Source organism: Carassius carassius, chromosome 21, assembly GCF_963082965.1.
Source record: "Carassius carassius chromosome 21, fCarCar2.1, whole genome shotgun sequence".
In the NCBI taxonomy this organism is placed as follows: domain Eukaryota; kingdom Metazoa; phylum Chordata; class Actinopteri; order Cypriniformes; family Cyprinidae; genus Carassius; species Carassius carassius.
Window position 1 is genome coordinate 23,265,650 of NC_081775.1, and position 13,805 is coordinate 23,279,454.

The 13,805-nt window shown below is 35.4% G+C and overlaps 2 protein-coding genes across 3 annotated transcripts; one reads left to right on the forward strand and one right to left on the reverse strand.

The window, feature by feature from the left end:
• The first annotated feature begins 613 nt into the window (after nt 1-613).
• acot11b (acyl-CoA thioesterase 11b) lies at nt 614-8,612 on the forward strand. 2 transcript variants are annotated; one of them, XM_059502852.1, is made up of 16 exons: nt 614-787; nt 1,957-2,168; nt 2,762-2,831; nt 2,929-2,989; nt 3,985-4,086; nt 4,237-4,372; nt 4,834-4,990; nt 5,096-5,215; nt 5,787-5,925; nt 6,106-6,161; nt 6,313-6,379; nt 6,475-6,558; nt 6,673-6,806; nt 7,534-7,665; nt 7,755-7,881; nt 8,099-8,612. In XM_059502852.1, exons 2-16 carry the CDS (start codon nt 1,979-1,981, stop codon nt 8,255-8,257), a joined length of 1,734 nt encoding a protein of 577 aa, XP_059358835.1. In that variant the 5' UTR covers nt 614-787; nt 1,957-1,978; the 3' UTR covers nt 8,258-8,612. The 2 variants fall into 2 exon arrangements, with proteins under 2 accessions (XP_059358835.1, XP_059358834.1); XM_059502851.1 differs by having other exon boundaries at nt 616-787; nt 1,969-2,168; nt 8,099-8,611.
• A 1,007-nt stretch (nt 8,613-9,619) lies between these two features.
• On the reverse strand, nt 9,620-13,434 carry lrriq3 (leucine rich repeats and IQ motif containing 3). Its single transcript, XM_059502853.1, has 7 exons — nt 13,156-13,434; nt 12,767-13,090; nt 12,529-12,659; nt 12,250-12,382; nt 11,667-11,744; nt 10,973-11,096; nt 9,620-10,900 (listed from the first exon to the last, which is right to left on the reverse strand). The coding sequence occupies exons 1-7, from the start codon at nt 13,420-13,422 to the stop codon at nt 10,266-10,268; spliced, it is 1,692 nt and encodes a 563-aa protein (XP_059358836.1). The 5' UTR covers nt 13,423-13,434; the 3' UTR covers nt 9,620-10,265.
• Nucleotides 13,435-13,805: the final 371 nt, after the last annotated feature.

Sequence of the window (13,805 nt, forward strand, 5' to 3'; positions counted from 1 at the left end):
TGACGTAAACTCGGTGACCAAATAGTTTCTTTCTCCAATTTCCTGTGATTCTTTAAAGATGGGTTGCATTAAGCGCTCCACATTAATTAGCCCTGCATTTGTTTACTATGTTGTCTTAATGTGTTGCATAGTATGATAGTTAAATTGTGAGAAATCGCAATAAAAACAAGAAATTAGGCCGAATCATTCACTGATAGACAGCCTATTTTTATGTCTTATTAAAATTATTGAAATAGGCTATCATAATAATAACAATAATAATAACAACTGTAACGTAAAACACATCATTAGACATATTTTATTGATTTGCGTTCATATTTACCTTTTCAGTTTATTGAATTTATATACTATGGACTTTTCATCTGCGAGTACTCACATCTGCACTCTTTGCAATAAATTAAGATGCTTTAAAAGTAATAATATGTTAAAAATAAAAAAATGGCTTCGTGTTTGTTAAGGGTTTGTTAGGCAAACCTTAAACTAACTAAATAATTAAAACCCTACACGTAGAATCTTTTTTGTTTCTTAATATTTTTCTATAATATAGAAACACTGTTAGCATATTTCAAACTAATTCCATAAGGTTGATGCTGTGTCAGTCTACCTTAAAAAGTTTCTGGGCGGCTCTGTAACTCTATAGGGCTTCTGCAGTCGAGCGCAGCGTGGACACTTTGTATGATCGGGAATATGTCTGTTTATTATTTTCAAACATCTTGCAAAGTTTCTGACGTAACGCAGACATTGTTTCTTTCTTCGTGTAAATGAAAGTGGTTTGACATCTATTCATGTAAGTCTGCTTACTTTTTTGTCATTACCAGCCTGCCCAAGCATTATTTTACACTTGGAATGCAGAATAGCAAACCTGTTATGCAAACTTTGGAAAACGTAATCATTTGTTTTGCATAAAATCAGCAGCATGCAACGTAATGTTCTTGTAAGATCTCATCCTACTATCTTTTATGTATTTTTTTTTCTTTTATTAGAAAAATATATATTAATATGCATATGTTTAAATAACTTTACGTAGCTTTCATAACTTTTCTGCAGCTTACAATGAAAATAATACATGAATATGAATGAGTAGAATGATGTCAGTCAACAACAGGGTACAGTACTAGCCTACTTCCAGTCCACTTTGTGTTGGAGGTCGTTTGTTTGACACATAAAAGGTTCTCGTAGGCTATTGCGCTTTGATCATGCATAACAGCACACTGATTATTTGATATAAGGTTAAATTTGTATGCTTTCAATAGTAAATTCCATCTGGACAGCTATAATGGAATGAGCTGTAATATTTTCTTACATGTCTCTTAATAGCTGAACTATTTGACTGTGCACAGGCTTATTCTAATGACAAACAGAAACGAGTTAAGCGTATTATTCGCTATGGCACGTCGTTTTAACAGACAAAAAAGCTTTGTTCTGTATATAATCTGACAGGTTGCACCTATAAACTAGAATTTATTGCAATTCACACAGTTTGGATGATCCATCCAAAAATTATTCTTGATGTATTAAAAATCTTATGATTTTATTTAATTTACACAATTATTTTTATTCATACAGTAGACCTAATCTCTTAGGCTCTGCAGCACAGTAATTCCAATAGGAATTTTCTTGGATTATAAATCTGTTGCAAGTTTTGAACTGAACTGAATTGGTGGACTGACTGGAGATTTCTGTGGCTTATGAAAACAAGCAAAATGCTCACTGTAGCTATAACATGCAATTGAAAACAAACATGAGCGCGTGTGTTGAGTCCTGTGAAGATGACGACAGTTAAGTCTACCTGTCATGATATTCATGCACATTTTTATACAAAACCACTTATAAGAGAATATGATCTAAAAGCTAAATGTCCTGATATCTTTCAAGACAGTGATATTCTATCCTAATGCTCTTACAAATGCTAATCGGCACCAAATATGCACACAAATAAACATCTTAACATGTAAGTTGCTCCAACAGAGCCCTAGTCATGGCAAATGAGCCCAGGGATCCCATGCCGCTGGAAGAGCCCATGTTTATTCTGGAAAATGGAGCGATGTACAGGAACCAAACTGAAGTAAAGATGAGCCAGATAGTCCTCCCCTGCCATGCAAACTACTGTGGAGAACTCAGTGCTGGGCAGCTGCTCAAGTGGATGGACTCCACTGCCTGCCTGTCTGGTCTGTTTCAAATGAAACCATTATTTGATTTGACTTGATTTTTTACCCTGCCAATGATCTAGTAAAACTACTTTCAGCTAAGTTAAAAACGAAAGAATAGGCCTACTCTTTTAGGTGATTTGATTTCACGCTGAATCATTATTCGTAAACACCTCCACACCATATGCTTGTACTAAGTGTCATTCGACATCGCAGATGGAGGAGTCTGTGCAGTTTGGACTGTGATTTCCATCCTCGTTTTGTGAATAAACATAGTAACAGGCTGCTGAGAAAGTTTAATAGCAGTTGGAATGATTTTTAATCATGTTTAACTGATGAAAGGCAAAAGCATTTCAGCTGAGAATGTGGCTAAACCTTTGTAGCACTGTGAAGAACACAGATGGTGGTCGGTAACAGTTTTACATGCGTTCCTCAATGTTGCTTAAAATAAGCTGTGCAGACCTGTTTGTTTTTCACTTCGTTCTGTAGCATGGACTTTTTTTCATCCTTCAGGATTACATACTTGCGTGTTTGCTTTTCAGGTGAACCTGCTTAAATGCTTGCTGTGGGTGTAAACATTTATTAATTATCAATATTTGCTCTCTTGTTTCCAGCTGAGAGACATGCTGGCTGCTCCTGCATCACAGCCTCAGTGGATGACATTCACTTTGAAACCACCATAGGGTAACAAGACATACAGGAACTAGTAATTTTGAATTGAAACAAAAGGTTTTTGTTTATTATATATATACTGTATAAAAAAAAATGTGTCTTCATGCAGGGTTGGACAGGTTGTAAACATTACAGCTAAAGTCAACAGAGCCTTCACATCCAGCATGGAGGTTTGTTTAGATGAAATTAGTGAACACAAACAATTATATCATGTGAAATCAAACATCTGCTGGTATTATTAACATACTGAATTTTAGTTATTGACTAATCATTGAAAAACATGTTTCTGCATCTTACTTGCTCTAACTTGTGTCTTATGGGCATATACTAAAAATATAATGTGATATAATAATCTAGTTCCATAGGTGGGAAACTAGTGCTTATATTTTTCAATATGCATAGATAATGTATGACTATATATTGATAAATATAAAAACTGCACTACGTTTTAACATGTCAGCCTAATAATCTTATTAAAACAATTAATTAAATTTTCTATCATGTGCTGAACACATATTCATAATTTCATATTCATTTCACATATTCATATTTAACTCACTATTCTTTGCATAGTCATACATCTCATATATGAAAATATGTTAGCATTCTTGGTGGGTAGAAAATTATATTTATTACTTAATGGATTGATTGCTATTTGTACTATATATAAATATATTGATCTATATTCTGTATCACAATATACATTTTCCTCAACATTGCACATACATGTTCCCATATTAAATGTGAATATACAGTACATAAATTCAAATAATTTACACACACACACACACACACACACACACACAGTACCGTATTTTATCACACATACACCTATATATTATGAAATGTATAATTGAATATAAAATGACATTACGATATAAAAGTAAATATACTGTCACATATGTTTCAATATATGAAAAGCGGTAATTTTTTAATATATTGTAATATATTAAACACAAAATATGTTTCTGTATATTTTCAATATACAATAAATAATTTAAAATATTCATTGTTAAAATATAAGGAAATATATTTTCTTTCCTTAGGGGTATGCTGCAAATATTGTTGAACCTTATGATAAATTGCAATGTTCCTCATTTATAAGCTGCTTTGGATAAAAGCTTCTTCTAAATGAAGTATGGCGGGTGATGTGGGTCTATCTCAGGTGGGGATTTCAGTGAGCTGTGAAGATCTCTTCAGTGACAGACAGTGGAGGGTCTGCCACGCTTTCGCCACCTTTGTGGCCCGACGTACCGAAGCAGGAAAGGTAAAAAAAAGCTTCACGTCGAACTAAATCTGAACAATTTCAGCCACAAGTTTTCACACACCTTGAATCAGATCTGTGAAAAAGATCTTGGATTTGGTCCAGGTCTTTTTAGAGTTGCGATTGATCAGCGCAGTGTTTGGATTTACACAGGTACAGCTGAAGCAGGTGATTCCACGCACGCAGGCAGAGCAGATGGAGTACAGCCTCGCAGCCGAGCGCAGGAGGATGAGACTGATCCATGCAGAGATAATTAATGATCTTCTCAGCAGCTGCTCCTCTCAGACAGGTGAGCAGAGATGCTGTTCACTCACTTTCTCCAGGTGTGTTTGTTTACTTGCAAGACTTTGAAGAGAGGTCTCAGGAACACATGAAATGAGTCATGAATCAGAAGTTGAGTTTTGATTGAAGGTGTCATTGGGTTTGTTTGGTGTCTCTTCATAAACATGCCGCCAACACTCATTTAACCGTATATATATATATATATATATATACAGTACAGACCAAAAGTTTGGACACACCTTCTCATTCAAAGAGTTTTCTTTATTTTCATGACTATGAAAATTGTAGATATATATATATATATATATATATATGTGTGTGTGTGTGTGTGTGTGTGTGTGTGTGTGTGTGTGTGTTCAGTAAACCTTCACCATTCACTTACAAAGGGTCACATGGTTTAAAGTGTGTAGAATAAATAGACTGGAAGACGCAGTAGCTCTGATAAGTGGTGCTCTATCTGTTTGTCAGTGAGTGAGTGTCTAGATTACCAGGATGCTGTGCCTGCAGAGCGGACTCGAGTAGAAAGCGTCGAGCTGGTGCTCCCGCCCCATGCTAATCACCAGGTCAGCACGTTTGGTGGACAAATCATGGCCTGGATGGAGAATGTAGCCACCATCTCTGCCAGGTGTACAGTCACTATTTTACTACAGTCAAATCTGATGATAAAAAAATATATATTTAAATGCATTGGTGTTTCAGTGCATCATACTCTAAATGCATTTTCTTCTAGTCGTTTGTGTAATGCTCACCCAACTCTGAGGAGCATAGACATGTTCCACTTTCGTGGGCCATCCCACATTGGAGACAGACTGGTGTTGAAGGCAATTGTAAACAATGCTTTCAAGAAAAGGTACGTCTATATCAAGAAACATTTGTGGCTGGGGCTGTATATATTTACCATGCAAAAGTTAGGAGTCTAGTTATTTTTGTTTTTGAAAAGAAAATATTTTAAAAGGTACTTTATTTAGTAAGGACACATTAATTTGATCAATGGCAGTAAAAATCTTTCAATTCATAAAAGAATCACAAAAAAGACTGGAGAAGGATGATGAAAATTCAGCTTTGCATCATATATAGTAATATAATTAAATTGAAAACAGCCTGAGTGAGCATAAGAGACCGAACCAAAACTTTTAACGGTTATATTTAAATATATAAAGTAAAAAAATATGTATAATATTTATAAAATGTATAAATTTTAATATTAGATTTGTTGATCATATTTGTTTTGTTGGATTATAAAAGCTATGGATCAGTACCATTATGTAGACTAAGGATTTAAAAACAGATTTAATATAGTACATACGTATATTATAACCAGTAAAAGCTATGGTTCAGTATCACTTACATCCATGAATCATAGAAGCCTGATTTATCTTTGAGCAACCTGAACAACTGGTATTTTGTGTGTGCTATTCCAGTATGGAGGTGGGAGTGTGTGCGGAGGCCTATCAGGGTGGAGAGCCCCTGCGACATATCAACACCGCCTTCATGACCTTTGAGGTCTTGGACAATGACAGGAAGCCATGCACGTTGCCAAGGATACGGCCCGAGCCTGTGGTGAGCATGTAGCATTCCTGGAATCCCTCACATGGTGGAAGAGTTTAACTTGTTGATGGAGTTCAAGAGGGTGAAACAAAATGAATGCTGGATGTGCAGTGCTTGCTTAATACGGAGTTATTAAAACTGTATCTTATTATTTCAATAAGAAATCATTATCTTATTATCCCGTCTTTTCAGGATGGTAAAAGACGCTTTCAGGAAGCCATAGCCAGAAAGAAAATCCGCCTTGACAGGTAGGATTCAGTAGGAACAGGTTATGCCATATTCTAATGATATCATACACCTATTTATAAGCTCTGGCTGCATGTCATATTCAAAGTTAACTTTACAGCTCTAAAACCAGCATGGGACACTAGATCACATGAGTATGCTCTCTTCTTACAGGAAGTACATAATATCCTGTAAACAAAGTGAGGTTCCTCTCTCGGTTCCCTGGGACCCAAGTAACCAGGTATATTAACCTGTTCTAGTAGCTATAAACCCCATGGATTTACTCGACATGCTTTATAAGACCATGTGACTAATCATGTCTTAATGTCTTGGCAGATGTACCTCAGTTACAATAATGTTTCGGCACTGAAGATGTTGGCTGCCCGGACTAACTGGGTCTTAACCTCAGAGAAGAACAAGGTGGATAAGTTTTGTACACTTCAATTACCCATTTTGTCTTTTTGAGATTGCATGAGCAGTCAAAAATGTTGCAGATGCTTGAGGGAAATGAATGAGCTGAAACATTGTGCCCAGGTGAGTTTATACACCCTGGAGGAGAACCAGATGTTGTGCTTTAAGGTGGAGACTCACGTGGCTGTGGCGGCCGAGCAGGTTTTTCTGTTACTGTCTGATCTAAGGCGAAGGAAGGCATGGGACCACCACTACCAGTATGTCAAATGCATTTTATATAACAAAAAAGACATGAACATTTAACAGCTATTTAAAAAATATATAATGGCTGTTTAAAATATAAACTTTGTGGAGTTTATAGTATTTTTATTCCTATTTAAAATAAATGCTCTTATTTTGGGATTTCTATTAATCCTAAAAAAATGTCACAATTTCCACAAACAATATTAAAAAGTATATAAAAGTAGTACACCTGTTTTCAACATTGATAATAATTAGAAACACTGTATGTTTCTTGAGCACATAATCAACATATTATAATGTTTTTTGGTTGTTTGTTTTATTTTTTGTTAAGATCATGAGTAAATTCAGCTCTGCCATCACAAAGATTAATTATATTTAAAACAAATTAAAAAGAAAAGTTATAGTTGTAATATTTCAGAATATTGCTGTTGTACTGTATTTTTTGAGCAAATAAATGCAACCTTGGTGAACATGAGACTCTAAAACATTAAATCCTATTACTTTTAACAGACCGTCATTAAAATTTATAAATGAACACTTATTGGTCCACTTTTTGCTGCAGTGTAAATTTAAATGAAATGTTACTTTTACAAATGCATTTTTTATTCATATCTTACAGGCTGTTTGCTAGAATGGCTGGCAGATAAAATAAAATGATCAGCCACAGTTTCAAATGACTTGATTTAACATAGAATGCATTATGATATTATAATTAACCATAATAAATATGCCTTAATATAGAGAGTGTGAAGTGATAACGGACTCTCATGAAGACGACACCATCTACCGAGTTGTCACCCCCTCTGTGACTAAAGGAGGCAAAGTCCAGGACTTCATCCTCCTGGCCTCCAGGAGGCGCCCTTGTGATTCTGGGTAAATCTTAAACTCCTACAAAAACTCTATATTGTGTCTTGTGTGTTCCCAAATAACAAAATAAGTTATTACATCTTTGTCACTTTTAGAGAGCCTTATTTGATTGCCTTGCGTTCTGTGACCCTGCCTGCATACCCTCCCACTCAAGACTACAACAGAGGAGAGGTGCTGTGTGCTGGGTTCAGTATCTGGGAAGAGGAAAACTCTTTCACTAAGGTAATAAATACACAGAAAGCCTATTTGGACACTTACTGAATGAGTGAATGAGTAAGAGTTCAAGAATTAACACAGCTGTAAATGTAGCAGTCTCTTTAACTGAAATAATGTGCATGTACTTTAGCCAATAACACCGTTTATAACTCATGTTATAGGTGTTAAAGTACTGAAGGTTAAGTGTGTTTGGTGTACATGCTTATGTATGCATTTCTCTCAGATTTCTTACTACAACCAGGCCACTCCTGGCGTGCTGCCCTATATCTCCACTGACATCGCTGGGCTTTCCTCCAGCTTCTACCGCACCTTTGCCTCATGTAGCGCTTTTCTGGAGGAGAACAAAGACAGCCTGGCTTGCCTGCCAACCTCCACCCTGTGAGAAAGCTGAATTCGACAATCGTTGCTCTTCAGAAATTGATTTTGTTGCTAAAATAAAAAATTGTTATAGTCCAGGTATATAAGCTTGGCATAGACATTCACATTTAAGTTTAGTATAAAAGATCATGAACTTTAAGTACGTAAAACCCTTCAGAAAATAAAGGCACAGAACTGTCACTGGAATGGGACCCTATGATACAAAAGCTAAAAGCTACATCACTATACCATATTTGCCTCTAAATGGTACATATTAGTACCTTAGGATACTGCCCCTGTGGCAGTTTTGTATTTAAATTTATAAAAAGGCATAAGCATTGTTATTAGGGGAGACTTTTTTGTTGTTAAAAATCCATATATATATATATATATATATATATATATATGTATATATGTGCAGAATTATTTTGTAAAGTAACCTTGATGAATATTAATATTATTTAAAAACGATAATTCTCTTTTTTTTTTTTTTTTTTTTTTTTTTTTTTTAGATATTTTACCTTTTAAGTTAGAATTTAGGGTCATGTGCAATAATGTAAAACTCTCTGCAGATGCCACTTCCAGAAGACTAAGCAAGTATATTGCACTGTTGTCATTCTCAATGACTCAGAGTACTCAAAATAAAACGAATGAACTTCAAATGGGTGGCATGGTCGATATCTGGTACTTCCTGGGACATGCACAATCACGTTTGCATAGACTTTCAGTCTATTTAGTGACGGATGTTAGACTCTGCCATTTAATGTCAGACCAGAACAATGCCTTGATTTTCACACTGCTGATTCGTTGGACAGGACCTTTTTAAATAAATACTGTTACATGTAGCAATTTAGTGTAGCTCATCTTTATTCAATAAAAAGCTAAACTTGCCTTGGAATTAAAAGATCATTTAAAGATCCTCCTGTTATACTACAACTGTTGAGAAACATAGCAAAGAATATTGTTATTTGAATCAGTTCTCCTGCTAAAACATGCCATTCAGTTAATCTTTCTTAAGTGCTTATGTAAAGAGTGTAATAATAATCCAGATAATGTGGAATTACTTGTTATGTAAAGTTGGTGGCTACTAGTTTCTTAATACTTGTGCCTGAAGAATGGGGGTGGTTGTGTATTAGGGGAGTTTTTTTTTGGGGGGGGGGGGGTTGGGTCCTGAATTTAGGGTCATGTGCAATAATGTAAAACTCTCTGCAGATGCCACTTCCAGAAGACTAAGCAAGTATATTGCACTGTTGTCATTCTCAATGACTCAGAGTACTCAAAATAAAACGAATGAACTTCAAATGGGTGGCATGGTCGATATCTGGTACTTCCTGGGACATGCACAATCACGTTTGCATAGACTTTCAGTCTATTTAGTGACGGATGTTAGACTCTGCCATTTAATGTCAGACCAGAACAATGCCTTGATTTTCACACTGCTGATTCGTTGGACAGGACCTTTTTAAATAAATACTGTTACATGTAGCAATTTAGTGTAGCTCATCTTTATTCAATAAAAAGCTAAACTTGCCTTGGAATTAAAAGATCATTTAAAGATCCTCCTGTTATACTACAACTGTTGAGAAACATAGCAAAGAATATTGTTATTTGAATCAGTTCTCCTGCTAAAACATGCCATTCAGTTAATCTTTCTTAAGTGCTTATGTAAAGAGTGTAATAATAATCCAGATAATGTGGAATTACTTGTTATGTAAAGTTGGTGGCTACTAGTTTCTTAATACTTGTGCCTGAAGAATGGGGGTGGTTGTGTATTAGGGGAGTTTTTTTTTGGGGGGGGGGGGTTGGGTCCTGTTATGCAATATTTTTGATTTTGAAAAGAGGAGCAGATCTCAATGTCTATAATATAATCTCTGCAGACATATTCTATTAAGTACTGTAATATATTATTAGACTATTCTATACTATAGTGCAGTATATTCTGTTTTTGAAGCTAATGTGTACTAATGGGTTCTAACTAACCTATATGTAAATTTCATGTTAAACCGAGAGTTTGATTAAAAACATTCATGCATTCATAACTGGTTACCACGTTTCCATGTGTGGTATCTAAGCATGGCCCTTGCTAGAGAGTTGTGCTGTTGGCTGAAACTGCAAACCATCTCTTGCTCCTGGATCCTCATCCTCTTCTCTTCCAAAAACCGGGCATGTTTCTGACGTGCATGATGGATGTCCTGCTCCAGCTTGGCTCTCTGTAGAGTAAGAGTTTTCTCCATATCCACTCTTTCCCGCTCCTGCCGCAGACGTACTTCTGTCCTTCGAGCTTCTGTAAAGATGTCTCGGCGACCCTTGGCTACTTCACGGTCTATCTGGTGCTCCGTTACCTTCTCTTCAAGGTGTCTCTGCATTCTGGCTTTATCAAATGCTTGATGGACTCTTTCAATGACTTTGAAGGAGGTGAGGCTGATTTTGTCATGGCAACAACCAATCATGCGCTTCCCTGGAATAGTTGCAGAAGAGCGTGGCTGTGGACCCGGTATCTGAGTGTGAAAATGGCTGATGGCCTCACGTACGTCCTGTCCTGCAGCTTTACGGGACCACAACATGTCACTCAGTGGCTCACTCTGGTGGACCAAAGCTTTTAGTCCCAAAACACGAAAGGTTCCTTCTTCAGTTTCTTCATTACAGAGATCAGCAGTCACACTGATATCTAAGCAGAACAGAAGCATTCAGTGAATCAATTCTCTCAGAGAGCTAACTAAAGTAAAAACTTCTGTTGTACCTGGGTCAAGTGTATTTAGTTGGGCCTTAGATTTCAGACTTTGACTGCACTGAGGAGTGTTGCATGGTGCTTTTATGTCTTGTTGACTGTCATTTGATTTAACACTTGCAGCATTCTGTATAACCTGTGTAAAAGTGACAAAGTGAACAGTCTACATTTAGATACACCCTAAAAAATGAAATGCAAAAATTTCAATGCACCTGTTACCACAATTAATAAATGCATGGTTGCAAGTAAAATAAAAATCTAATTTATTTCATTAAAATTTCTAAGTGGCCAACATTATTTTAATGAGTTTTGTTGACATAATGTTGTTAATATAAACTTAATATTGTATGTAAACTCAAATTTCTGTGTTTTGTAGTTGTAGCAACAATCAATAAAATTGTCTTGTTAATTTTTGTGCGGTTGAGATCTACTTTGCATTGGACTAGATAAGGAGAATGAGTGTTCAATTTAGCAGTTTTTTAAGGGAAATATTATATTTGACATTTAAAGGAGCTTTTGTTATGTTTTGTCAGTTTTTGACATTACATTTCATGCTGAAGAGTAGACTACATGAATGTAAGCAGCAGTTATCATGACGTAAAAAATCCACCCAAAAAGTTGCATCAATTTATTTATTTTTTTGTTACTGAGCCGACCCATTATTTTTTAGATTGTACAGTGTTTATATTTTATACTGTCACATTACCTCTGGGTAGCCAGTTTGCATCAGTTTATCAAGGTTCACATGAAGTCTTTGGATCTCTGTTTTTCTCTCTTCATTTTTCTTTTGTTGAGAAACATATAACTACATTTTAGAATACTGCACATGAGCATTTTAAATAACCTAAATGCTTTGCTTTTTTTCTTAATATTATATATATATATATATATTAGACATCTATAATTTTTCAAAACTATAAAAACATTTATATTTAAATTCAATGATGTTTTTTAAACGTTCTTCATCAAAGAATCGTGAAAAAAGCAGCACTGTTTTCAACAATGATAATAAGAAATGTTTTCGGTGCATCAAATAAACATATTAGAATGATTTCTGAAGGACACTGAAGAATGTAATGGCTGCTGAAAATTCAGCTTTGCCACCATACATCTTAAAATATATTAAGATAGACAATATTTATTATTTTAAATTGTAATAATGTTTCACAATATTACTGTTTTTGTTGTCTTTTTGATCCAATAAATTATCAAATATAACATTTAAAAAAATTACTGACCCAAACCTCTGAATTGTAATATATATATACATAGTCAAATATAGTACATACTAGTTCAGGGTGGTTATCTGTGTCTTCCTCCATTGTTTTCTGAGACTGGGATTGTACCTGGTCAATTTCTGTGCTCAAAGGCATGGAAATGAATGGTTTCTCAGACGTTATCGGTTTCTTTGTACTGCAAAGCCTGATAATGAAGAAATCCTCTTAAAACCAAAAATCCCAAATAATATCTTTATCAATAAATAACTGTTTTGTACTTTATAGTGAACAAAATAAGCATAAAACGTTGCATAGCAAATGTCAAGACATAAAAAAATGCAAGATATTTACCCAAGACTCTTTCTAATTAAATGACCTCGAATCCAGCGCTGTATAATTAGTGTAGGGGAATAAACGGCCTGAATCCTGTTTATCTCAGAAATTATTTTATATGTTGCTTTCATCTCTGTCTCAAATGAATCCTGAGGAAAAAGAAAACATCAAAATATGTTGTTGTTTTTATTTTTTTGCACTTAGACATAGCAGTAAAAACAACAAATGAAGACCAGGATAAATAATGAGCACTAACCGACTTTATAGTTTGGTACAAACTGACACAAAAGTGTTGATTCATGGCCTTGAATCGAATAGGAAGAGACCAGTTTTGAATGATTTCCTCATCAGAGATAACAAAGTTGTCCAAGGCCTTCAGTGACCATATACTGTTGACCAGACAGTGTCTGTAACTCTTCTTTAAACTGAGCGGGGTGTCATAGAGAGTTAAAGCAGTCAGGTTTAAACAGCCAGACAGGCCTTTAATATTGTTCCAAGTTGACATGTTGTTGTCGTGTAGATATAGAAGTCGCAATTCTTTCAGATGACTCCAACATGAAGCATCAGGGAGCTGAACAATCTGAGCAGAAAGATGACTGTTAGTGATTTGACTCAAATATTCAGGGCAGCAAATGAAATGAATACCTGATTTCCTTTCAGATCCAACTTCACCAAGCGAGTGCATTCCATCAGAGCTTCGATCCTGGTCAGAAAGTTTTCCGCCAAGAAGCAAATTCGCAGTGCTCTGCAAGATCCAATCTGATCCAGACTCTTTAAAAGCAAACTGCTCAATCTGACCATTATAATGTCCTTGAGGTCTTTCTCACTCTCTGATGTCCAGCAGCCATGATCCAGTATCAGAGACTGAGAGCAGTTTACCAAATAGGCCCAGTATCCCTCCAGAGAAACCATCTTCACATCTTTGTGAAACATATTGTGGTAGGACTACCGTCTACAGTTCATTATCATATAATCCCTAATATATATTTGGACATATTTGCATATTTCACAAAAACTAAACTGTTCAAATTCTCAACCTGCTCTTTAGTTTGTTCTTACCATGGTTTTGTGTCTGGCTCTCAACTGTATTCTTTTGTTGGCCGAGTGATTCCAAGATAAAAGTTGCTATGACAACATTGGTTGGAAATATAAGAAGCTTCTCAACAACATTTTCTTTGAAAACCACCCACACCACTTTACAAATAAAACGAATAGCTTTGTGTCGGGTGGTTGAAAGTTATGAATAATTAATTCAGTTTAATGTATATTATTCGATGGAGAGTGCTATGTATGGA